Below are 25,302 nucleotides of genomic sequence, written 5' to 3' on the forward strand. Positions count from 1 at the left end.
TCTTTCAGAATTTTCCACAGTTTATTGTGATCCACACAGTCAAAGGCTTTGGCATAGTCAATAAAGCAGAAATAGATGTTTTTCTCGAACTCTCTTGCTTTTTCCATGATCCAGCGGATGTTGGCAATTTAATCTCGGGTTCCTCTGCCTTTTCTGAAACCAGCTTGAACATCAGGAAGTTCACGGTTCACATACTGTTGAAGCCTGGCTTGGAGAATTTTGAGTATTACTTTAGTAGTGTGTGAGATGAGTGCAATTGTGCGGTAGTTTGAGCATTCTTTGGCATTTCCTTTCTTTGGGATTGAAATGAAAACTGACCTTTTCTAGTCCTGTGGCCACTGCTGAGTTTTCCAAATTTTCTGGCATATCAGTACTTTCACAGCATCATCTTTTAGGATTTGAAATAGCTCAGCTGAAATTCCATCACCTCCACTAGCTTTGTTTGTAGTGATGCTTCCTAAGGCCTGCTTGACTTCAAATTCTAGGATGTCTGACTCTAGATGAGTGATCATACCATCATGATCATCTGGGTCGTGAAGATCTTTTTTGTATAGTTCTTCTGTGTATTCTTGCTACCTCTTCTTAATATCTTCTGCTTCTGTTAGGTCCATACTATTTCTGTCCTTTATTGTGCCCATCTTTGCATGAAATGTTCCCTCTGTAGCTCTCATCTTCTTGAAGAGATCTCTCATCTTTCCTATTCTATTGTTTTCCTCTATTTCTTTGCACTGATCACTGAGGAAGACTTTCTTACCTCTTGTTGCTATTCTTTGAAACTCTGCATTCAAATGAGTATACCTTTCCTTTTTTTCTCTGCTTTCCCTTGTCTTCTTTTCACAGCTATTTGTAAGGCCTCCTCAGACAGCCAGTTTGGCTTTTTGCATTTCTTTTTCTTGGGGATGGTCTTGATCCCTGTCTTCTGTACAGTGTCACCAACCTTCATCCATAGTTCTTCAGGCACTCTATCTGATACAATCCCTTGAATCTATTTGTCACTTCTACTGTATAATCTTAAGGGATTTGATTTAGGTCATACCTGAATGGTCTAGTGGTTTTCCCTACTTTTTCAATTTAAGACTGAATTTGGCAATAAGGAGTTCATGATCTGAGACACAGTCAGCTCCCTCTCTTGTTTTTGCTGACTGTATAGAGCTTCTCCATCTTTGGCTCCAAAAAATATAATCAGTCTGATTTCGATATTGACTATCTGGTGATGTCCATGTGTAGAGTCTTCTCTTGAAAGAGTTCCCTAATTTGGGAACTGCCATTCGACCCCAGTTTTGTGACCTTAGACAAATCACCCAGTTTTAACCTCTCCATTGGCTAATTGCATGCAGCCTGCACTGAAGCCTGCACTCAGCCTGCGAAAATCAAGGTGCTGTCTTCTCTTAAACCATTGGGAGATATGACTTAAGCCTGTACTCCTCTGGCCTAGTAGTGGCTTTCTTTTAAACAAAGTTGTGTGATCTCTCCTTTGCTGTTTAATCTGGCAAGTTTCACTCGTTTGCTTTGCTGACTAGCCTCTGTGTACTTGAGAGGCTGGATTGTATAGTGGTAAGGAGCACCATCTCTGGAGACAGATTACCTGGATTCAGATCCCAGCTCACATTTTTGGTTGCTGTGTGCCTTCAGGTTACTTAGTTTTTCTGTAGTTTCATCTGGATAATACCTGATTCATAGGGTTATTAAGAGGATTAGAAGATCCACTACATGTAAAACCCTTAGGATAGTCCCTCACCCAGAGTAGGTTTAACTGATGTTAGCTATTGTTTTAGTTCAAATAGCATAATAATTAGCTAACACATTAGCTAACATTTATCTACCTGTGTTATTTATCAGGCAGTGGGTTAAGCCTTTCACACAGATCTATCATTAATCCTAACATGTGTTTGTGCTTCAGTCATGTCCAACTCTGCGATTCCATGGACTATAGCCCGCCAGGCTCCTCTGTCCATGGAATTTGCCAGGCAAGAATACTGGAATGGGTTGCCATTCCCTTCTCCAGAGGATCTTCCTGACCCAGGGATCAAGCACATTGCAGGCAGATTCTTCATAATCTGAACCACCAGGGAAGTCCAATAACACTATAGACAATAGGTCCTTATTTTCTCAGTTTTGCAGATGAGAGGATACAATTTAGAGAGGTAACCTGTCTGACGGAGAAGGCGATGGCACCCCACTCCAGTACTCTTGCCTGGAAAATCCCATGGATGGAGGAGCCTGGTGGGCTGCAGTCCATGGGATCGCTAAGAGTCGGACACGACTGAGAGACCTCACTTTCACTTTACACTTTCATGCATTGGAGAAGGAAATGGCAACCCACTCCAGTGTTCTTGCCTGGAGAATCCCAGGGACAGGGGAGCCTGGTGGGATGCCGTCTCTGGGGTCACACAGAGTCGGACACGACTGAAGCAACTTAGCAGCAGCAGCAACCTGTCTAAAGGTACATAGGTAGTAAGTGGTACAGGCAACCTCTGTCCTTTTTGAACTGACCAGATGACTCACAGAGACAGAACTGTAGAAACTGTAGAGCTTTTTTCACGTTCTAAACTGATCTATCCTTGCTTCATCAGCTCTCCTTAGCTTTTTGGGGTCAGAAATTTGGGCACAGCTGTTCTGCTCCCTCTACTGGCTAAAAAGCAGCCCAACGGTTTCAGATAATGCCTCAGTTTGTATGCTTTGTGTTTTTTGCCAACACATGGTTGAAAAGTGTTATCTTTGTACAGGGCTCTTAATACCTTGCCTGAGGAAATGGGGCAGGGTCGGGGAGAATGTGCACCTAGCGGCTTCTGACACTGCCCTTGAGGGCAAGCAGAGGAAGCAGGCCCTGTCACAGGGATGGTTTCTGCCTCAGTGATTCCAGTCTCCTGTGGACTTGGGCTGCCATTATCATTTTAGGTACTAAGAACACATCATTTTACATGATCCCGAGGCACTCTACAAATAACCATTCATGTTAAATCCCCAAGTATTTATTTTGTAAAATTAAATCCAAAATGAAGATTAAAGATAATCTGGGTGATAGGGGAAGATTCTTTGGTTGAGAATGGTTATGACTTTGAGTGCATAGGTATAGATATTCTGTTTCCTTTTTTACTGAACTTTTTTTTTTAATGCTAGTGCAGTTCAAGAGAGGTCGTGCTGCTGGCAGAGAGAGGTTGTGCTGCCTGTTGATATCTTAATGAAACACAGAGGTTCCCTCAGTTATATTTCTTTTCTGTGGGTATCCCGGCGCATCCTGGAGAGTTTTATTTTCTTTTTCTATCATGAACATTAATATATATATATATATAAATATATAGGGATGTCCCTGGTGGTCCAGTGATTATATCTTCACCTTTCAATACAGGGGATGAAGTGTGATCCCTGATTGGGGAGCTAAGATCCCACATGCCCCATGACCAAAAAACCAAAGCATAAAAAAGGATACAATATTGTAACAAATTCAGTAAAGACTTTAAAAATGGTCCACATTTTTAAAAAATCTTTAAAATATATATATTTTAAATTCTTTGGTAATGTGCAAGCATATACAAAAATGTAGTATACCCATCTGTAACAGTTAATATTTTATCACCTATTCACCTCCATTTTTTTTTCTGGAATATTTTAAAGGAACTTCCAGACATTCACCACTTAACCCCATTAGAGAACGCATCCTTAACTGATAAGTTTTTTTTCTTTTTTAACATGACCACAATACCATTGCTATACCTAAAAGATATAACAATGTCATGCCATATTTAAATAGGAAGAGATATATCGAATTTGACAGTGTGTTGGTTGTTTGTTGAATTTGCTTCTAATCTTAGTATTTTAAAAAAGAAACAAGATTTTACACATACATTTGAGGTCCCCTTTTACTGTTTGTGTTTATTCTTAAATAATGTGGTGTTTTGCATGTTTATATATACTTAATGTTTTCCTTTACATATCCTTCTGAAACCTGTTTTTATTACTTAAAATTAGGTTTTCAAAGTTTATTCATTTTGGTACATGTATCTAGCTCGTTTTAAATGCTGGGTAGTGGTTCCACTGAGCTTAGATTTTATTTGTATTTTCATCCCAATTGTTTTTATTGTTCATATATTGATGGATATTTGTGTTACCTACTTTTTTTTTCTTTGCTATTATGAACAGTGAGGCAGTGGACATTCTTGTACATTTCTTTGTGCCATTTTGAAAGAAGAGCTCTATAATTTACATTTCTCTAATTACTTTAGAGGTTGAGATCCTCTATAATATCTATTTGCCATTTTATTTTCCTCTTCTGTGAGTTGTCATGTCTGCCTCTTTTCCTAGTGGTTTTCAAAACTGATTTGTAGAAATTCTTGTGTATTCTTTGAAATAAGCCATGATCAGTTTTGTGTGTTGCTACTAGAATCTTTTATCATTTCAGGCAGTCCCTTCTTGGTCCCTGTCTCTGCTCCCTCTGTTTAACTCCAGTTAAGTTGATTTCTGTTTTTATTCCTGTGGTCCTTTGTTTTATTTTTACCTACTGTGTTTTGAGTTGTGCTACCAAGGCAGAGAATCCCTTCAGTTGTTCATCAACTGAATTTGCTTTGTTGGTTATGGTTTGTTTTTTGTTTTGTAATGCAAACAATCTACAATAGTGGTTAAGAGAGTGGGGACTATGGAGTCTTTTAACTATTTCCTTTTGAATCGTGAAAGTGAAGGTCGCTCAGTCCTGTGACCCCATGGACTATACAGTCCATGGAATTCTCCAGGCCAGAATACTGGAGTGGGTAGCTGTTCCCTTCTCCAGGGTATTTTCCCAACCCAGGGATCGAACCCAGGTCTCCTGCATTGCAGGTGGATTCCTTACCAGCTGAACCACCAGGGAAGCCCTTTGAATCTTGATTAACCAACCATTTTATTTACAGTTGCTACCTTGGCAAATTACTTAACTCTCTTGTAGTTGACTTTATAGTCCGTAAAACCCATGAGAGTAAAGCTGATCCTAGGTATGTATTTGATGAAAGTCAGGCTCAGAGAGATTAGATTAGAAACATGAATAAGTGGAAGAAACATGTGGGCCTCTTTATCTTTTAATTTGCACTTTTGATACAGAGGTGGGCACAGAAAAATATTTCTCTAAGATACAGAGTAGCAAAAACAGTGCCAAGTCTCTGACCTGTGGCCTCAAGTGGTGGGGAAGTCAGAGAGAGGAGAGACTATGTAGAGCTAAAGTGCCCGTGGCTTGTCAAATCTGTGAATAGAGAGGAAAACCCCTTTATGCCATTTTCCATTAAAATAAAACAAACAAACCCCCAAACTTTATTTTCATGACTTTAACTTTATAAGAGATACGGGATTTAAATAACCATCCCAGGCCAGCCTAGTTGAATTAGGCAAATCATAAACAAAGAACATTGTGGGTCATAGTTAAGGGATCATTCTGGTAGATAAATGAAATACTTTGGAGGAGGACACAACTTGATTTTGACCAACAATGGAAGGAAGAAGAATCCCAAGAAACAAAGGAACTCAAGGAATGAAGGCAACTTCCTTTCTGGAGGAGGGAGAATAAGTTTGATTTGGCTACTCTATTTTCTACTTTTTTTAACTAAAAGAGGAAATATGTTTATGGCAAAACATCAAGTAGTAAAGGAAGGTATAAAGTAATAATTAAAACATAATGATTTTTCCAACAGTATATACCCAAAGAACAGAAAGTAGGGGCTTGAACAAATATTTATACATCCATATGCTCTTAGCAATGCTACGCACAATAGCCGAAAGGTGGAGACAACCTAAATATCTATAGATGGATGAATGAACTTTAAAAAAATGATATGTGTGTAATGAAATATTACTCAGCCTTACAAAGAATGAAATTCTGATATGTGCTACCATATAGATGAACCTTCAAGATGTTAATGCTAAGTGACTAAACCGTACACAAAGGGACAAATATTACATGATTCCATTTATATGGGAGTACCTAGAGTAATCAAATTCATAGAGGCAGAAAGTAAAATAATGGTTACTGAGCACTGGGGAGAGATGCCGTGTATTGGGTACAGAATAAATATTGGGTACAGTACTCAAACTAAAAGTTTGAGGAGATGTACAAGTTCTGGAGATGGATAATGGTGATGTTTGCACAACACTGCAAATATACTTAATGCCACTGAATTGTACATTCATAAATGATTAAAATGCTGCATTTTCTGTTACATAAATTTTATCACAGTGAAAAGTCTCCCAGTAGCCCTAGCCTAGAAGTGGTGTCCACTGAAAACAACTCCTTTTACAGCCATCTAGATATGCAAATACAAGCATAGACATGCAAGCATAAGCATATTAATTCAGTGTCTACTCCTTGGGGCATTCACTTAGGTGCTAGAAAGTCTGCAGTGAACAAAACTGACAAGGTTCCTGCTGTCATGGAGCTTCTTAAAAATTTGTTTTACACAAAAGGATGTTGGTATGCATACTATTTTACACTTCATGTTTTTCCCCTGACAAAGACCTGTGGTCATCTTTCTGTGTTAATTCTTATAGACTTATTGATTTAGTGGTTGCATCTAGTGGTACGCTTTTGTATGATTGTGATACAATTTGTAGCTATTATATTGAATGGAGAAGGGGAGGCTGAAGTATAGAACTTACTATTTTTCTGCCCTGTTGAAAGTTACATTTTTATTAGGAATATAATATAGGCTTATTATAAAGAGTCAAGCCATGCCAAATCTATAAAAGTAAAAACTTTCTAACATGTGTTCTAACTCTTTTTTAATCCTACTCCCTGGAAGTAGTAAACCCTTTTAACAGTCCATTGTTCATCCTTCCAGACATGTATAATGCATTTGCAAAAATAAAGAATATGTAGAACATGTATCTTCTCATTCTCTAGGAGCTGGCGCATGCAGTAGAATATTGCTCATTCTACTCAGACTATAGAGAGTTGTGCAGAGGAAAGAGCTGGACCGAGCTTCTTGAGAGCCAAGTTCTGTCTTGATCCTGCTGCTGTGACAGGCAGTTCCTCAGTTATCTTTTGTCTAGTGTCCCATAGTCAATGAGATCTCATCAAGGAGAGTGCTTTGGAAAACTATTATGCTTTAAATTCGGGGATAATTTCTTTAGAGTTCTTTGCAAGCAATAGAAAGCAACTCAGGTTCTGTTAGACCAGAAAAAAAGTGGGGAAACTTTAGTGGAAGAATTTTAGGTAGCAAATGAAGAAATGTGTAAATGACTGGGTCTCTGAAAATTCAGGAATTTCTGTGTGTCTGTTCAAGATGTAATTCCTGGGGAAGAGTGAGTGACTTAGAGGCCACATGTCCACTGAAGATTAAGGGGATAGAGTCCTGGGTTTATGTGCATCAGAGTCTCATGGAGGTGGGGAGATGCAGTTTTGAAAAGTATGGGATTCAGGCTGGAAAAATGAATTATCAGCCTTGAAATGCCAGCTGTTTTAACCCTAGATTCTTGCTCCCCTCTCAAGGAGGAGATGATCGTCGGGTTCTACTATGGCACATGGAACAAGCTATCCACTCCAGAGTTAAGCCCATACAGCTGAAAGGAGAGCATCATTCCAACATTTTTTGCCTGGCTTTCAACAGTGGGAACACCAAAGTATTCTCTGGAGGTGAGCAGAAGGGAGATTTCCCCTTGGGAAATTGACTGTGGCTGGGATTTCAGATAAAGGAGTGCTAAAATTACTCCAAATTTCCTTTCTTTTAGCCCACTGAGTTGTGGAAATATTGGTTTCCCATAGCTTGTCTTCTCTGTATGATAGCAGTTTAGATACACATATCAGACTAATGTCTGTCTGTCCTTTCTCTCCTTTGCTCTTGTTTCTTTCTATCTTCTTTGGTAGAAAACTTCACATTGCAGTCTGGTACACAGATACATATTAGAAAGAGTACTTAACTTTACTATGTGTGACTCACTCTGATTTTTTTTTTTTTTCTATTCTGTTTTTAAAGATTTTAAAGGTTTTGATTCCAGTTGGTATTATGACCCATTAGTGGCTCTTTTTTGAAAACATGTTATGTTGGGGTATAACTGGAATGGCTTGCAGTCAAGCCAGCCTCTTGATGGCATCCATCAATCACACTCCTGTCTGACCACTACATTTCTAGGCCTGACCTCTCTTCTGCTTCCATGGTAGCTCAGACAGTAAAGAATCTTCCTGCAGTGTAGGAGACCTGGGTTCAGTCCCTGGGTTGGGAAGATCCCCTGGAGAAGGGACTGGCAATCCACTCCAGTATTCTTGCCTGGAGAATTACATGGACAGAGGAACCTGGTGGGCTACAGTCCATGGGATCACAAGGAGTCGGACATGATTAAGCGACTAACACTTTCTCTTCTGCGCTGCAGATTTCCCCACTGGATATCTACCTTGTGTTCCAAAAGTAGTTTAAATGCAGCAGATCTAAAACTAAGATTTTAGTTCTTCTCACCTGCACAAATACTTCCTCTTGTTTCATGGATTCCGTTTCTCAGTTATTATCACCATTCAAGTAATTATCTAAATTGTTAGGTTTAACTTTTAAGGAACCGCTGACATTGAAGCATTTTCAACCTACAACAATGACAATTTTATATGGTTCAATCTAATAGAAATCTCAAAATCAGCACCAAACGTGCCTTTCTGTCATTTTTACATCTCATAAGTCACCAGCTATTAATGTTTTGAAAGCCTCATATTCATCCTTTAGTTTCTGTTCTGTTGCTGTACCTACTACTCTGATTCAGGTCCTCAGTTTTGGCCTAGACTACTGTAGTGTCCTTCTGTGATTTCTGCTACCAGTATCTTCTTACTCATTGCTTATACAAGTTTTCTTTGAAAAGTTGAATCAGTCCTGTGAACCTTTGACCTTCAGTGTCTGTCCACAGGATAAAGTCTGAACCCAGTCTCCCTGCCTGGCCTCATTTTCCTCCCCTGCATCTTGTGCTCTAGATTCCTAAGTCACTTGCCATCTTAAGTGCCATTACTGTTTTTCCACAGGCCATAATCATTGTCCAACCCCACCAATTACCCTAAGCCTTCCATCGGTTAGAATTCTGAGTTTCTATTCAAGTGTCTCCTTTCCCATAAAAACATATTTGCCATGTACTTTCACCCTGCTCATAAAGGACACAATTGCCCCTTTATCTGTGTTCCCATGGTAGAGCATATCACTATAAGATAACCCATCTTATCACTGTTAATTGTTCGTGCAGGTAGACTGTGAATTCCTCACTTATTCCTCTCAGATCCTCAGCACTTCACACTGTGCCTGTTACCTATAAGGCATTAACATGGGTTTGATTTACTTCATATGAACCCACAATAGAGTTACAGGGAGGACTTTAAGATGACCTAGCCACATCTCTACTGCTTATACTTTTAGCATAGAGTGGGAAATTTTTTTGCTGTCTTCATTTTGGAGTTTTTATTTGTTAGCTGTATAAACCACTTGAAGGCAGGACTATACATATCATGAATGTATAGTATTCGTAGATGCCTTGATGGAATAAAGAGAATGCAAGAGAAAAAAGTTGTGGATAAAAACTTTCCCTTCATTTAGTATCATCATCATCATCCAGTTTTAATTAAATCATCATTAAATTTTAATGTTATAAAAGATGAGGATGTGAATAGTAGCAAACATTTGTTGGGGGGCCTAGTTCTAGTCTGAATGCTTTTACACTATTATCTTCACAACTACTATGAAGTAGACACAATTATTCCTGTTGTGCTGAGACATAGAAAAGTAACAGATATTATTCCAGGTCTCACGGATAATGAATGTTTTGTTTAAAAAAAAAAAAAAGAACAAATGAAAAAAACATAGCTTGGAGTAGTTGATTGATTTGCCAATGATCACTTACTCTTTTCCTGAAGAGCCATTGTTTTGTTTTTTTAATCACTGGATAATGCATTTTGGAGATTGTTATTTTGTTATTTCTAGTTGCTATTATGCTTTTTAAAATTCTCTATAAGTATATTCTATCCTTAATGATTTTTATAAACCTTTTTTCTAATTAGCACTCTTAATTTTTATTAACACTGACTTTGTCCATTTGTTTTCCCTGAAATCTTTAACATACTGAATTGTAATATGAACTGGACCACTTTGCAGGAATTGTCAAATGTCTCCTTTTTCCCTTACAGGAAATGATGAGCAAGTTATCCTCCATGATGTTGAAAGGTAAATAGATTGTTGATATGTGAAAGTGATTAACTCTGTTTTTCATATGAAGAAAGGCAGTTATCTCTTTAGACCAAAATAGTTCTTCTTTTTTTGAAGTAAATAGCATAAAATCAACTGTCTTTTGCTGAAAAAAAGATTTCGGTAATAGTTTTCAAACTAAATTTTGATTTATAAAAAGATTTACAAAGTTGCTATAAAATTATAGTTTTCTGGTGAAATTTTAAAGGGCAAGGTTAGAAGGGAAGGAAACACTTAACCCTCACAGTAATTTTATGAGGCAGTACTATTATGATCTCAATTAGAAAACTGAGGCATGGAGATGTTAGGTAACTTAAGGTCAAGTGATGTTAGGATCTGAACTGAGGCAGCCTGGCTTTGGGCCATGCATTTTCTCACATGCCAGACATCAGGAATTCCTCTTCTTCCCTTGCTGGCATCAGGGCTGCTTTATTGTTTTCCCTCACTTTTTGGAAATCCAGCACCACTCCCCAAGTCTGTACACAAGCAGATGCAGTCTGTAGTAAGTCAAAACATGAAACTCATATGTTGAGTCACTTTTTTGGTGGGCACGTGGTGAGGAGGAGTACAGTGGGGATCTTAGTTCCACAACCAGGGATTGAACCTGGGCCCTGGCAGTGAAAGCACCAAGTCCTGACCACTGGACTGCCAGGGAATTCCCTTGAGTCACTTTTAAATACACTCAGGGCAAAAAACAAACTTGTTGTGAGGTCTTGTCTCTTTAATAATACCTTTTTCTTTTAACCTGAAAGTTGAATACCTACTTTTTAGTAAAAAAGTAGGTATTTTTTGGGGGGTTAGTTGGGTTGGCTTTCTCCTGGAAATGAAGAGAGCTTCATTCTAGGAACTAGAGGGCTGGGACTCTGCACTATTTTTGTGTGTATGTGTGTGCCTCTGTGCCTCTCTCTGCTCTCTGTCTCTCAGCAGTGAGACCTTAGATGTGTTCGCTCATGAAGATGCGGTGTATGGCTTGTCAGTGAGCCCTGTGAATGACAACATTTTTGCCAGCTCCTCCGATGACGGCCGGGTTCTCATCTGGGACATCCGGGAATCTCCCCATGGAGGTAGGGCCCCTGTGCACAACGTAGCTGGACTGTGCTGCAGAGTTTGATATCAGCTTCATCACAGATCCAGTTTATGACTTGAGTAACCTGGGCAGAAGTGCTGTAAAGGGAGAGGAAACTCTCATGGGGACGTAAATGTGTGTCCCTGGAGGTCCCATCCTACCCCCTAGTAGTCAGAAGTGAGGCACCTTTGCCAGTCCTCTTCCAGTCACTTGTGGTCCACAGACCTTTGCAGTGGTGTAAACACCACAGTGTCTTGTTGCGAGGTAGCCCCAAGGAATAGAATGTGTGGTGTCTCATTGGTGGAGGGGAGCCACAAAGGCCGGCTGTGCGCATGGTGCTGAAATGCGCATGTTCTTGGTTATTTAAGAGAGTGGGGGCATCGTGCACTTTGTTGCATCCTAGTTCCAAGGTTGTTATTTTGCTGGAAGAACCACAGACCCTCACCTTAACTGTGTATAGAAACTTAAAATTATAGCAGATACACTCTGTTTAAGGGGGATTGTCTGGGTGAGTTCCTCTTCTGAATGTTTTCTTTGCATCTCTGAAATGTAAAATGAAGAATTTGTCTTGTTGACTTTCTCTGAAGTTCTTCAGGAAATTTCACCTTTTCAGCTCATTTCCTGCAGAGAGAGTTCAGTCGCTCTATCTTCAAAGGCTCTTTTCTCCAGCATACCTTCAGTGCCACCCACAGCCCCACTCTTGGTGCAGCTTTGTCAGCGCCATACCTCTGTACCCAAGTTACTATCCTGCCTGCCTTGTCTGGCAGGCTCTGAGTCTTTATTCTATATGCGGAGCATTTAATATGTTGGTCTGTGCTCATTACTGAGGTTCAGGCTATAGGAGAAGCCTATTCTTAGGGTCAGGAAGATAAGGTAGCCAAAGCAGCATCTATGGTTGAATGTAATGGTTTGCTTCCTAGATGAAATTCCCCTTTGTCTGGACTGCCTCCTGGCTGAGATGATTGAGCACTCCCTGTGCCCTCTCCCCCCACAGAGGCCTGTACGGAGTCATGGACTGAGAAGTGCTTTCCGCCTTCGGCTTCTAAACAACTTCCACAGGATTGAGTCCTCCCAGGCAGCCTAGTGGCTCCTTCCTCACCCGGAGCCAGCTAGTGTATGCAAGAGGCTACAGGGTTTCTAGGGGAGGTTGATATACATAGGTGCTGGCTGGACGCAAGAGAAGTTCAAGTATTAGACGTCCTTTTTTTTTGTTTTTGAAGTATTCAACATTGGAAATGAAATCTTAAAATTCTAGACTGAAGCCATTTTCTTTTCAATTTAGGGAACAGTATTGCCAGAAGGAAAAACTGCACTGTTATTTTAAGTCTATATAGTTATAAAACTTAATTTCTAAAGCTGGTAAATTTGGATTAAGGTATAATAATACTACCAGTAATTGAGTGTGAATTTTTTTTAGCTCATGAGGAATTCAGTTTTACTTACTGTGAAACAGCTTACCTTCCTGGTTACAATGACCATTTGTGTTTTGTTACGGGATCTAAATAGGTGCTATGTGTATTTCTCAGTATTATATTATAGCTTAAACTTCGTGCATATGTGTTTAAGTTGCTGTGTTCAGACTTTCTGTGTACAGAGGGTGTGTGCCAGGACTTGTGGGGACTTTGTGAGTAAGCATGCTAGTGGTAGTTGTTAAGGCTGTGCTCTTCCTTGCCTTCACACTCCTTGTCTACCTGCCATTGGCCCAGAAGTGCCTGAAGTGGACTGATCAGAATTTTTCTCTTCACAGAGCCCTTCTGCCTGGCCAACTATCCATCAGCCTTTCACAGTGTCATGTTTAACCCTGTGGAGCCCAGGTTATTGGCCACAGCCAATTCGAAGGAAGGAGTGGGACTCTGGGATATTCGAAAACCTCAGAGGTGAGCTCCTTTTATTCAGAAGGTGTTACCGCTTTTCCCTGCCTGAACTCTCAAGAAATATAATCAGCCAGCATGTGTTGTGGGAAGCTGGTTGGCAGTTGATCTCGGTTGGACATCTCCTAATGTATCCGGGTTTCTCTGAAGCCAGGAGAACTCTATTCCCAAGGGGCAGGCAGTGTGAGATATCCACACTCCTTGCTAAGGAAAAGTCATAAATTGTAGTCTAGGCTCTAGACAGGGTCAGTTCTAGGCAAACTTTGCAGTGGGAAAGCCTTGCTTTAGCACTGCCTTCTATCTTTAGGTCCATGGTTCCCCAGATGCATGGAAGGGGAATTATGGTGATTTATTAAACTCATTGCTACTGAACTGGGGATTCTTAACCCCAGACTGAAGGGGATATGAACTTCAGGAGAATTGTGAATCCCCAAATTGCATGGGAATTATATTGTGTATTCACCTAAGTGTGTTTTTGTGAGGAGGAAGTTTTTTTTTCTTTCCATTTCTCCAAAGGACCAGTGACTACAACAGTAAAGGCTAAGACCGCCGCCGCAGTGTTAGGGGTGTGTCCCCTGTGTTTGCACTATTAAAGAGTACTCTTAGGGCAATTCTGAGCCGACGATTCAAATCACTTACGGGGGAATATCAGACATCATTAAGAGAAATATGTGGATGGGGCAAGTAGGAATCTCTTTCATGTTCCTTAAATCCCACGAGGGGGAGATGACCTTTTATGGCACCTATGACCTTTTATGGCATATAAAACCAAACCTTGCTTTATGAAAGATTTGCATGCATTGCTAGCTTTTCTGAAAATTCCATATGGTAGTAACTTCCCACTTTAAGGCACTATTGCAGAAGAGTATCATGCAGGGTAAACAAGATTATGGTTTATTTCATGGGCCTCAGATGAAAGGGGCAATTAAGCACAGAGGATTATCTTCCTTGGTGATTTTTTAGTCCTAGCTAATTCTCTCTCTGGGCCAGTCTGATGAGGTTGGAACTATGGGATCCCAGAAGGGGATCCCTGGTGTTGAGTGGGGATCCCTGAGGCTCCGTAGGGCAGCAGAGATTTCTCCTGCTCTCTGTTGCATGTGCACCTGGCTCTTCCTTTTCCATGCCACGGGAGTGCGTGTAGTGGCAGGACCCCTGTGGTGCCTTTGCACTGTGTGCTTAGGGAGGCTTGTTCTCTGCCAGGAAGACAGTCTCCTGTGTTTAGCTTTAGCATTCTCTGCGCTTTGCGCTCTTCGGGCGGAACTGTTCTGCCTTTTCCATATCACAAAAGGCAGAATTTGGACTAACGATGCCAGCTTTCTCCCAGCCTGCTATCTTCCGTACTGAGAATGAATAGCTGGCAACTGGAGTGAGGCCTGAGCTATTCATCCCCAGTGGAAAGCTTGAGTAGCTCATGATGTCAGCAGTATCTTGAGAGAAGAGGGTGGTTGAATGTTAATGTTTCTCCTGATTTTCCTCCACCAGCTTCGTACTGTGCATTGTATTTGGGTCCTCCTCCCCTTTCTACTTATCCCTTCACTAAACATGGCTTCTTTCTCTTTAAAAAATTCTAAGTGAGATTTCTGCTATATTTTTATAGTAACACTTACTAAATTTAGGGTCTGTATCCAGAAAAATGTAAAGAAAAAGATAAAAAGAGGATCCTATCTCAAGCTGATCTCTGTTGCTTGTATGTTTTTTAAATGTTTTGTGTCAGTACCGTTCTTCTCTTTGCTGGTCTCTGGTCACTTTCTCCAAAAGTAACTACAGTGAACAGTTTCTTAGGTATCTGTCAAGAACAAAATTTAATGCATATGACTAGCATAAAGAATACATATCCTTAGAAGAATTTAAACTAAAAGAACCACATAATGATACCTTGTTTCTGGCGTCTTTTTTCAATTAATAATATGTCTTGCAGCTTTTTTCATATCAGCACATAACAGATCTAGCATATTCTGTTGATGGCTACTTAGTTTTCCACTCATGTGATGTACCCAACAACCAGACTTCTTATTTCCTGTTGGGCCATTATAAACTATGTTTCACTGACCCTGGTCACACATATTTGGCCTACCTTTGCAAAATATCTAGGGAATTGCTGCATCAGACAAAGAAGGGATGTTTTTACATCTTTTTAAAATAAAAATTGTCAAATTTTCCCACCACCAAGAAAGGCTACGCTGATTTACAAATCTCTCAACTGCACAAGACCACATGTATCTCATTAACACGTAGTCCTTCGTTAATAGTCCTTCATTAACACCTAAACTGTTACAAGTCTTATGGGGGAAAATACTATGTTCTTGTTTTGATTACTTCATTTATGCATAAGGTTATGTGGTTTCTTTGGCAGCCTATAGTTTTCAAAGCCCATATGGGATAAAAGTCATCTAGTAAAGCTAATTGGCATTCTTGACTGATTCCTTTCTTGGAGTAAAAGGAAGAGCACAGTGCTGTGGAGACTAGGATGTTTTTACCTGTTTATTTCATCTTTTCTAAGGTTCTGTGTAATTTTATGGATATGAGGCAGAAAACAGCTATGAGATATTCTTGGGGTCCTGTTCTCCACATCCTCTAGTGTTTGGGGATTAAAGTGCAGTTCTTTTCCGTTTGAACTTTCTTAGTACAAGTTGGTGTGGGGAAAAAGAGACAGCCCTTTGTCTTTTCCATGTGGGATTAATTATGCTGCGTTGCAGTGGATGATTTGTCTCCTAACACAGCTGCCTGGAAACCCCAGCCCCCAAATCTTGGGACACTTCTAAATCACCTGGGAGAACAGGAGATTAATAGAATAGAACAGGAGAGATGATCTATTTCAGGGGTACTTTAATGTCTAGGGAGAGATTTTTGAGAATTTATGAGCCCTTATAATCGCAGTTAAAATGATATGTGCTTGTGTATCTGAGTGAGCACATGGGGCATTTTTTTTCTAGGGACGAGGAGAGCTTTTACCAGGTTCTCACAGAGACCCTTGAATCCCAAGGGGATGAGTTGCTCGGTGTTCTAAAGATTCTTGATTTAGAGCCTATTGTGGTTCCTTAGCCGACTTCTCAGTAACTTCCAGCTTGTAGCTTGGGCACATCTGTGCGTTCTGGGCCTAACTGAGTGGTCCACTGGCTTCCTAGAAGCAAATATATCTCCGTGGAACAACGAAGGGGGCTCACATTGAATACCTTTTCCTTCCTACCTTACCGTAGGGTTAGTTCCATGCTAGAGTGGTTTTCTTACCCTACCCCAAGCCTGAGCTGTGTCTCTCCACTTCAGCAGGCAGCCCATAGGAGTGTGGACAGGTTCCTGTTTATCCCACTGCTGCCCTGAAATAAGCTGATGAGAGGTTGGGCCTTTAGAATAAAGTGTCAGCTTTAGAAGGGACTTCAGTTATCATCTGATCTGACTTACTCGTACAGAATTTAAACGGAGGCAGAAGAGCTTAATGGTTTAGAGAATAGGATCTGAAGTACATCCCGGATACAAAGCCAGGCAGTACACCTTAATAGCCATGGGATCTTGAGCATGTTACTTTACCTCTCGGTGCCTCATAATAATAAATAATAGCTAACATATATTAAACATGACTTGCTGGGGAAAATGACAGTTATATGAATAATTCCTTTTTAATCCTATGACAGCCTTATTAAATCGATTCTGTTATTCCTATTTTAATGATAAAGAAGTCAAGGTACATACAGAGAGGTGAAATAACATGTGTATATGTGTATTATTTCCTTCCCCCTTTTAAATCAATTAGGGACCCTGTATATCCTAGTTTTCTTTGATCTGTGCCTCCTGGAAATAAAACTTTGTCAAAATTCTCTCAAATTTTTCTAATACAGACCTACCAACTCTAAAGTCTGAGTCCTTTAGACTTTCTGCCTCACTTTTCACTGTCTTATGGCCCAGCCCCAGTTTGCACACTGACTTTCCAAATTTTTTGCTCTGTTAACCCTGGAAATCTGAACATGCTATTAATTTTTCTTTTGTAAAGTTTTAGAACAGAAATTGTAAACTAGGTGCCCATAGGCCATATTCAACCCACAGGAATATTTTGATTGACCTACATGATATAATAGTGTTTAGAAAATTACACAGAAAAAGATCAAAATTTCTAACATCTCTTGAAAAAGTCAAAAGACCTGAAATCATTGGACCTTTATTCTCATATGGCAGCAGCCGAAGCTGAATCAGGGGTTCGTTCCTCTTAAAACCTTTAGGATGTGTTACAAGTCCCACCACTCCTTCATGTCTTAACCCAGGTGGTTTCCTCTCATTTATATTACTTCCCTGGCCCTGTAGTCTTTGGAATTTGAAGGTTTGCTTTGGGGATTTTAGTGCACGTGAGTGGACCATAGGTAGGTAACTTGAGTATAATGACTGGATAAGAGAAAACTTCACATATAGAAGTATAATTGCAAGTTTGGGTGAGGTTTCATTCATTTCATGTAAATTGTTTCTGCTGGTATCTTTTCACAACCATCCTGTCCTTTATCACTGCCAATGTCCCAGTTGTGATGTCTTGCTTGGTCTATTGCAGTGACCTCTGGGCAGTTTTCAGAACTGAGCTCCTTGAACATCCAAAGCATTAAGGAAAAGTGTAGTTTCCCCAGCTTTTACTCTCCTTGTCTCACCATTATGATTGCCCGTTTTAGCTGTCTGCTCACTCACTACTTCTCTCCTTTCTCGTGTCTTTATAGTTTCTGTCAATTTTTGTCAGGAACTATTAGTTCTGTGACAGGTAACAATGTTTTGCTTTGACAAGGATAATAAAGAGAGTGTTTCTTTCCCACTCGATAATAAAACTACGGCAAGCCAGGAATTCCTGCAGACTTACCTCATAAGCTGGTGCTTTTATGTGTTGGGTAAATGGGCAGTAAATGCAAATTCCTGCTGTCAAGAAGGACTTGCTTACTCTTAGTAACTCACCTGGCTTTGGGGCCTAGATATCTGTTTTCTGGGCCTGGGCCAATCCTACTTCTGTAGAGACCAAATTAAGTGCAGCTCTGTCTTCTGAACAGCCGGGCAGTCTCTGCCACATTCCCTTTGAGGGCTGCTCATACTGTTGTGGGAAAATAGAGCTCAAGAGTTCAGCTTCAAAGGCTGGGGAAAAAATCATTCATGCTCTGCTTTCTATCTCTTCTCTCCCACTCACCCATCTTTACTTTTTATATGAACCTATCCAGTGCTCAGGCAAATGTTCTGTCTATTAAACCCATAATAAAAGCTTGTTTTTCCCCTGAAACTGTATTCCTTCCTTAAGTTCTTTATTAACGTCACCATCACTCTTGGAATGATCCTGGCTAAAATCCAGAGTCCCATATGCCTCTTCTATTTCTTACTCTCTCTGCCATAACCAGCCTTGCTCTGTGTTAGTGCCTGGCTACTATTTTCAGTTCTTAAAGCCTCTGCCCTATTTCAGGTCCATATTACTCTTTCCATAAGGTGTCGACTTCTAAGGTGTCGGCTAGCTTCTTAACTTGCTCTTGCTTCTGGCACACAGCACACGTCCTTAAAACATACTTCTGCCATTCCCCTACCCAGGAGCTCTAGAGGCTGCTTCTTATCTTTGTTTATGGCCATATTCCCCAGAACCAGTAATGTGGGATGCTCCAAGAAATTTTTTTTTTTTAATGAATGGATGACCTGGTTTATGGACGAAATGGAAACTTGTTAAGCAAGCAGTCAGCCCCTTCTCTGGTGCCAGTGTCCCTTTTCCCCTTGTAGCTTGTCCTCTACATACAAACACACGTAATGGAGAATTTATCTTTTCTTTACCTATTCAAATTCTAGTTACCCTTCAAGGTCCAAGATCAAATGGCAGCCCATCGGTACAGACGTCCTTGCTCTATCTCTCCGTTGCATTCTCTTAAAGCGTCCTTCCTTTTTTTACTCGCTGTGTCCCCAGCACCTAGCCCAGTTTTGGTGCAGAGTATATGTCGAATGAATGAAGCTTTCCCTCGCTTCTGGCAGAAAGGATCCCTCTCTCCAGCGCCTCTGTAAAGTACTTAGGGTCTGTGACATTCATGTTGCATGTCTTAGTCACCGTTTTTGCCATCATTGATTATCTTTACTATGACTATGTTTTATCTCCAGATAAAAGATTATGTCTTTTCTTTCTAGTGCTCGGGAATTGCTTCTTAGAAAGGAAGAACTTGTCTTAATCTGTACTATTACTTTGCATGTTTTTCTGTGGATTTTTAAAGACAGGGCCATGTTTTATATCTGTTGCCTAGCACAATGCTTAGAGAATGTTATGACCTTCAGTAAATAGTGCAGTGTTACACTCATCACGAAATAGTATGTATTTTCAAAGCTAGCTCTCTGTAATGTTTTCATTAACTCCCTGAGTGTAATAGCATGGATCAAAATGTCATGTGTAGAGAAAAACCCTTAGAGGAGGTTGTAAGGGTTCTTGCAGCGCTTTGAACGGTTGTCAATGAGTTAAACTAGCGATGTAAGGAAGTCAAGAATTGTGGCAAAGTTGCTTTCTAGTGTTTGGGCCACAAGGTGGAGCTCTAGAATCAGCTTCGCTGCAAGAAGGCACCAGGGCCCCATTATCCCAACCCAGTAATTCTCAAATTTCAGAGGGCATGAGAATCACCCGGGGAGGTTGTTAAAGTGACGCTTCCTGGAGCACAGACCCAGAGATTGAGTTGTCAATCCAGGGCAGACCCTGTGAATCTGCCGTTTTTTAATACATACCCCAGGTGATTTGGCAACTTTGCTTATCCTGCAAGGTGGAAGCTGTGATTTTTCAGAGATCTGTGTTGAGTTTGTTGCTGTGTTCTTTTGGACCCAGGGTCTTCCGGCTTTAGGCTAGAGCTTCCCTGTGTCTATTCATTCTCACCAAATACAAATGTGCCTTTTTATAGCAAGTGGCTTAGTTTCAGACCAGAGCATCTGGGGAATGCCTGGTGAATGGGTGGGAGTTGTGAAAGCATGTTCCACTTCATAGCCTCCCTTTAATACTTCCCAACTCCTCTTACCCAGGGGGAGGTGACACCAGTCCCCTAAATCAAGTAGACATTTTTACTTTAAAATCAAGTCTTGACTCTTTTTCTTTTAAAAAAAACTTTTTATGTTTAAAAATTCTCTCTCTCACACACACACTGAGAAATAGTAAAATAAACGCCATTGCACCTAGCACCCAGCTTCGATAATTAACCCATGGACAATCTTACTTCATTTATTCTTCCACTGAGATGATTTCATTTCCATGTAACTTTGTATTATTTCCTCTGTAAATACTTTATTATGTATCTCTGAAAGATATTCTTTTTTAAAAATTGAGATAAAATTCACATGATATAAAATTAACTCTCTTAAATAGTTAAAATTAGCTATTTTAAAGTGAAAACTTTAGTGGCATTTAGTTCATTCACAGTGTTGTGCAACTACCACCTCTGTCTAGTTCCAAAGCGTTTTTATCATTCCAAAATAAAACCCACACCCATGAAGCAGCTACTCCCCAGAATACTTCGCCCCTAGTTTTTGGCCACCACCAATCTGCTTTCTGTATCTATGGCTGTGACCTTTAGTCTGCCTCTTTTACTTAGCATAAAGTTTTTGAGATTCATCCACATTGTAGCATGTATCAGGACAGTATTTCATTCCTCTTTATGGCTGAATAATTTTCTGTTGTATGGATGTATATACCATATTTTGTTTATCCACCTACTGATGGACATTCGAGTCTTTTCTACCCTTTGGCTATTCTGAGTAGTGTTACTATTAAAATTTATGAATAAGTATTTGTTTGAGTACCTGTTTTTGGTTCTTTAGGTTCCATCCCTAAGAGTGTAGTTGCTGGATCATATGGTGAGCCTATGTTAAACTTTTTGAGGAACTGCCATAACTGCTATATTACTTTCCATGAAAAGATAATTCTTTTAAAAATCATAATATTATTATCACACCTAAAAAATTAGTAATAATTCCTTAATACCATTGCATATTTAGTGTTTACATTTCCTTAATTGCCTCCTAAATGTTACAGTTGGTTCTTATGGATCAAGATTTGAATAAGGTCTGTACCAAGCAATTAGTTGACATGGTTTCTAAGTTTTTGGATACTCCTACTTTTCATTTTTTTCTTTTGTAACTTATTCGTTAAAGAAACTGGATTATTTTACCAAATTTCTCACATTTTAGATTATACAGGAGGCCCTTTGTATCCTTGGGTTCTATATCTCTGGGGTTCCTGGATCCAATCCCCCATAGATGCCAAGGGGCAGCTGTACTGATTGCATGTTTATACCATCATTTAGCATGTTCCCTCTTATCTCAGTTTTTTTCATAAATTGGTATTGGATCTAGGGACTGAAACAGTTTTAGGCTTGATTCTTTTTGGTGGGGGTTACAAAAATATTTCATAGGTAGTGTTGTATATATCCATAAGGAAGCCAAAAATGTCTGGTTTTGTCTTTTGTTTTAAAACACATTGACTGACTTCTCAGTTCAGCTTTTTAAAATACAAGTAACGCTGGTGAAGATGTGGAGAAACTGAATCACTCATACATTGTGAGTAGGAATGTAAAATAGTACAAAATATCTAGAAAATGTTTTGGTAGTTCCTTTATAAATTAAAAATGAACTTATTATCTGACCCAGCAGTTGCACTCTTGGGTGTTTATCCAAGAGAGAGGAAGACTTATTTTCATATAGCAGCTTGTACATGAATGTTCATAGCAGCTTCATTCATAATACCCAAAGCTGGAAACTACCCATATGTTTTTCAATCTGTAAGTAGTTTAAAAAAATAATAAGAAACTCAAAGTGATGGAATTGCTTAGTACTCCCATAAATATACATTTATAATTTTCATTTGCCATGTAGTAAATTTTAAAAATCTATTAAATTTTTTCAAAAATTCAAAGCATATCTAAACATCTAATATATAAATTAAGTGCCCTTTTCTCTCCTAATCCTATCTCCGAGTTTTCCTCTATTAAGGGAGTTGTGTGCCTTCTTTAAGTAGATAGATGCACACACACAGACACAAGCTATTTTAGGGGGTTCTGGAAGTAGAGCTATATTGTACACATTATTCTGCAAATTTGCTTTCATTTAACAGTTTTTTCAATGCCCTTTTTTCTGTTTCAGTAATACATATCTGTGTCATCTGTTGAATGACTGCATGATTGTTTTGTACATGAAATATAATTAAATGTTTCAAACATTTCTTATTCATAGATATTTATGTTAGTACCAAATTCTGTGCAATGAACCTCCCTATATATCAATAATTTGCATTTGTCTATTATATCATAATAAATTACTTAGCAGTTAAAAAAATAATAATAATAATAATAAGAAAACTGTAGTGCATTTATGCCATAGAATACTACTTGGCAATAAAAAACAAGAAACTGAAGGGTTGATACGTGCAACAATTTGGATAAACCTTAAGTGAACTGTGCTACATAAAAAAGCCAATCTCAAAAGGATACATACTGCATGCTTCCGTTTATATAACGTTCATGAGCTAATGTAACATTCATGAGATGGAGAACAAATTAGTCATTGCCAGGTGTTAGGGTTTAGTGGTAAAAGGGGTGGATGTGGCTATAAAAGGAAGTCTTGTGGTGATGGTACACATAAGTATTGTGGTGACTACTTGAAGTTATACATGTGATACAATTGCATAGAGCAACACACACACAAATGAGTGCATGTATAGCTGACAAAATCTGAATAAGCTCTATAGATTGTACCAATGTAAATTTCCTGGTTTTGATATCATACTAGTCATGCAAGGTGGTAACACTGGGAGAGTCTGGGTAAAGGGTTCAAAGAACCTTCTTGATTTTCTGTATATAGTATCCTATTATTAGCAAACAGTGACTATGTTACTTTTTCCTTTCCAATTTGGGTTCCCTTTTATTTCTTTTTGTTTTCTGATTGCTGTGGCTAGGTCTTCAAAACTATGCTGCATAAAAGTGGCAAGAGTGGCCATTCTTGTTTTGTTCCTGATCTTAGAGGAAATAACTTTGAACTTTTCACTGTTGAGTATGATATTAGCTGTACGTTTGTCATATATGGCCTCTATTATGTTGAGATATGTTCGCTTTACACCCACTTCTGGAGAGTTTTATTATAAACTGTTGTTGAGTTTTGTCAGAAGCTTCTTCTGCATCTCTGTTGAGATGATCATATGATTTTTATTCTTTGCAAACTCTTTTTATAAGAAAATTTCTTTGCAAATTCTTCTGAGAATGACTGTCACTCTGTCATGTCTGCCTCTGTGACCCCATGGACTGTAGCCTGCCAGGTTCCTCTGTCCATGGAATTCTTCAGGCAAGAATACAGGAGTGAGTTGCCATTCCCTTCTCCAGGGGATCTTCCCAGCCCAGGGACTGAACCTGGGTCACCTGCATTGCAGGCAGATTCTTTCATCTGAGCCACCAGGGAACCCTAGATTCCTCTGAATCTATAATTATTTCAAAACAAAACGTTAAATGTAAGTAATACATAATAGCATTCTCCTTTTAAAACTATGAATAAGGCTAAAATTCCTCTTGACTACTTCCAATCCTGGTCTCCTGCCCTCTTTCCTGAGGGTAATGAATGTTTGTATATGCTTCCAGAACTTTTTCTTTGATTTTATATGCTTATACATGTACCTGTAGAAAATACATGATTTTTGTTTCTATATGGAGGTATGTTTTTCACACGGATGATGTACTGCTATGCAGTTATTCTACAACTTGACTGTTTCACCCATCAGTATGTTTTGGGAATTTATCCATGTATTAACATATCCAGATTTATCTTGTTTCTTTTGCCAGTTAAGAACTTGAGTCATCTCTCTCTCTCTGTGAAGAGTCAGCTTAGATTTTTCTTCTAGGAAGTCTTTTGTGACTGCTCCTCTCCTGTGTTCCCAGTGGAGGGATAGATATTCTCCCTATGTTTTGCATAGCACATATTCCCCTTATTACAACGTTGTTCATATTATAGAAGGAAACTGCTGGCTTTCTTGTCCTTCATTAATTCTTGAGGATGTCTTTTCCATCTTATTTCATCTTTAAATCCATGTGCTTAGCATAGTATCTAGAATAGTTAGGTTTTCAATAAATGGTTATTCAGTAAAGGCATGCATATATGAGTTATATATATATGAGTTACTGAACTACAGGGAAGGATCTGAGGTGAATTACTTAGATGAATCCTTCTGGCCTTGATGTATTGTCATCTGATGCTGTTCTTTTTGCTGGGTGGAATAATTCATCTCCACCACATAGTCAGTGAAATCTTGTTGAACCAAGAAGCAGAAAACAACTGTTGGCCCTATTTCTGCTTCTTATTTTTTGTATGGTCAGGGCCAGGTCATATAAACATTTAGGACCTAGGTCTCCTCCAGTTTGAGATGAAAATAATGTTACCTTCACTGTCCACCTTATAGGGTGATTGTAAGGGTTAATTGATACAATGTATATGTAAACATTTTGGAAATTAAATTTAATGAAAAACGTGTTGCTTCTTCAAGGGTATCTGTTGTGATCTGATTCTTTTAAGAATCACTGAAGAATCAGTGAATTCTTCATAGTTTGAACTTTTTATTTTGTGATCTTAGGTTTGATCATTTGTACTTTATCTGTTGTGAGTCACGTATTTTAGACAGGGATATCTTGGTATACTCTGAATAATCTTGGCTTCATTTATCCATGAATATACCCGTGTATGGAAGACTTTCCAGGAACCTTGCTAATGTTTCTGGATTCTACATAAAATACTTTGAATTTGTTTTTTATTCCAGTAATACACTTTGCCGTTTATTTATAGGTACATGGAAAGTGGGATGGTGTATCTGCAAAGAGAAACCAAACTAAGTATAGTTTCAGATCTAACTTGGTACTGTGTCCAGTGCTAACCAAGGTGGGGCATGTTTATTACTTAAAATCCTTTCAAAGGAGGGATATTATTTGCCTTCATTGAGAAGGATGGTGAGGGACACTGGTAGTTTTAGAGTCCTTTGCAAATTTTTAACTGTCTTTTAAAGAATTTAGAACAATGGCGTAATTTCAGATTTGCATCTGCACCAGAATCCTGTAGGGCAGCATATTATCTGAAATTTCAGTTAAGCTCTTTAAATTCTGCTCTCTCATACTTCCCTCAAAGCTATCTTCTATGGTCCCTTAATTAAAGAAGGAGTATGTTTGAGATGACATTTTAGAATAAGGTATTTTCTTCTGGTTACAGAAGTGTATGT

The 25,302-nt window shown here is 39.1% G+C and overlaps 1 protein-coding gene across 2 annotated transcripts in view; it reads left to right on the forward strand.

Moving 5' to 3' along the window:
• The window catches only part of DCAF5 (DDB1 and CUL4 associated factor 5), a 93,875-nt gene that overhangs the window by 18,297 nt on the left and 50,276 nt on the right, over window positions 1–25,302 (forward strand). For both annotated transcript variants that reach the window (XM_010846699.1, XM_010846698.1), the window contains exons 2-5: window positions 7,448–7,591; window positions 10,106–10,142; window positions 11,088–11,227; window positions 12,977–13,106. In XM_010846699.1, coding sequence (XP_010845001.1) covers window positions 7,480–7,591; window positions 10,106–10,142; window positions 11,088–11,227; window positions 12,977–13,106 — 419 coding nt within the window. In that variant the 5' untranslated portion in view covers window positions 7,448–7,479. The remainder of the gene's footprint in view (window positions 1–7,447; window positions 7,592–10,105; window positions 10,143–11,087; window positions 11,228–12,976; window positions 13,107–25,302) is intronic.

This window comes from Bison bison, unplaced genomic scaffold, assembly GCF_000754665.1.
Source record: "Bison bison bison isolate TAMUID 2011002044 unplaced genomic scaffold, Bison_UMD1.0 scf7180017864239, whole genome shotgun sequence".
NCBI classification, from domain to species: Eukaryota; Metazoa; Chordata; class Mammalia; order Artiodactyla; family Bovidae; genus Bison; species Bison bison.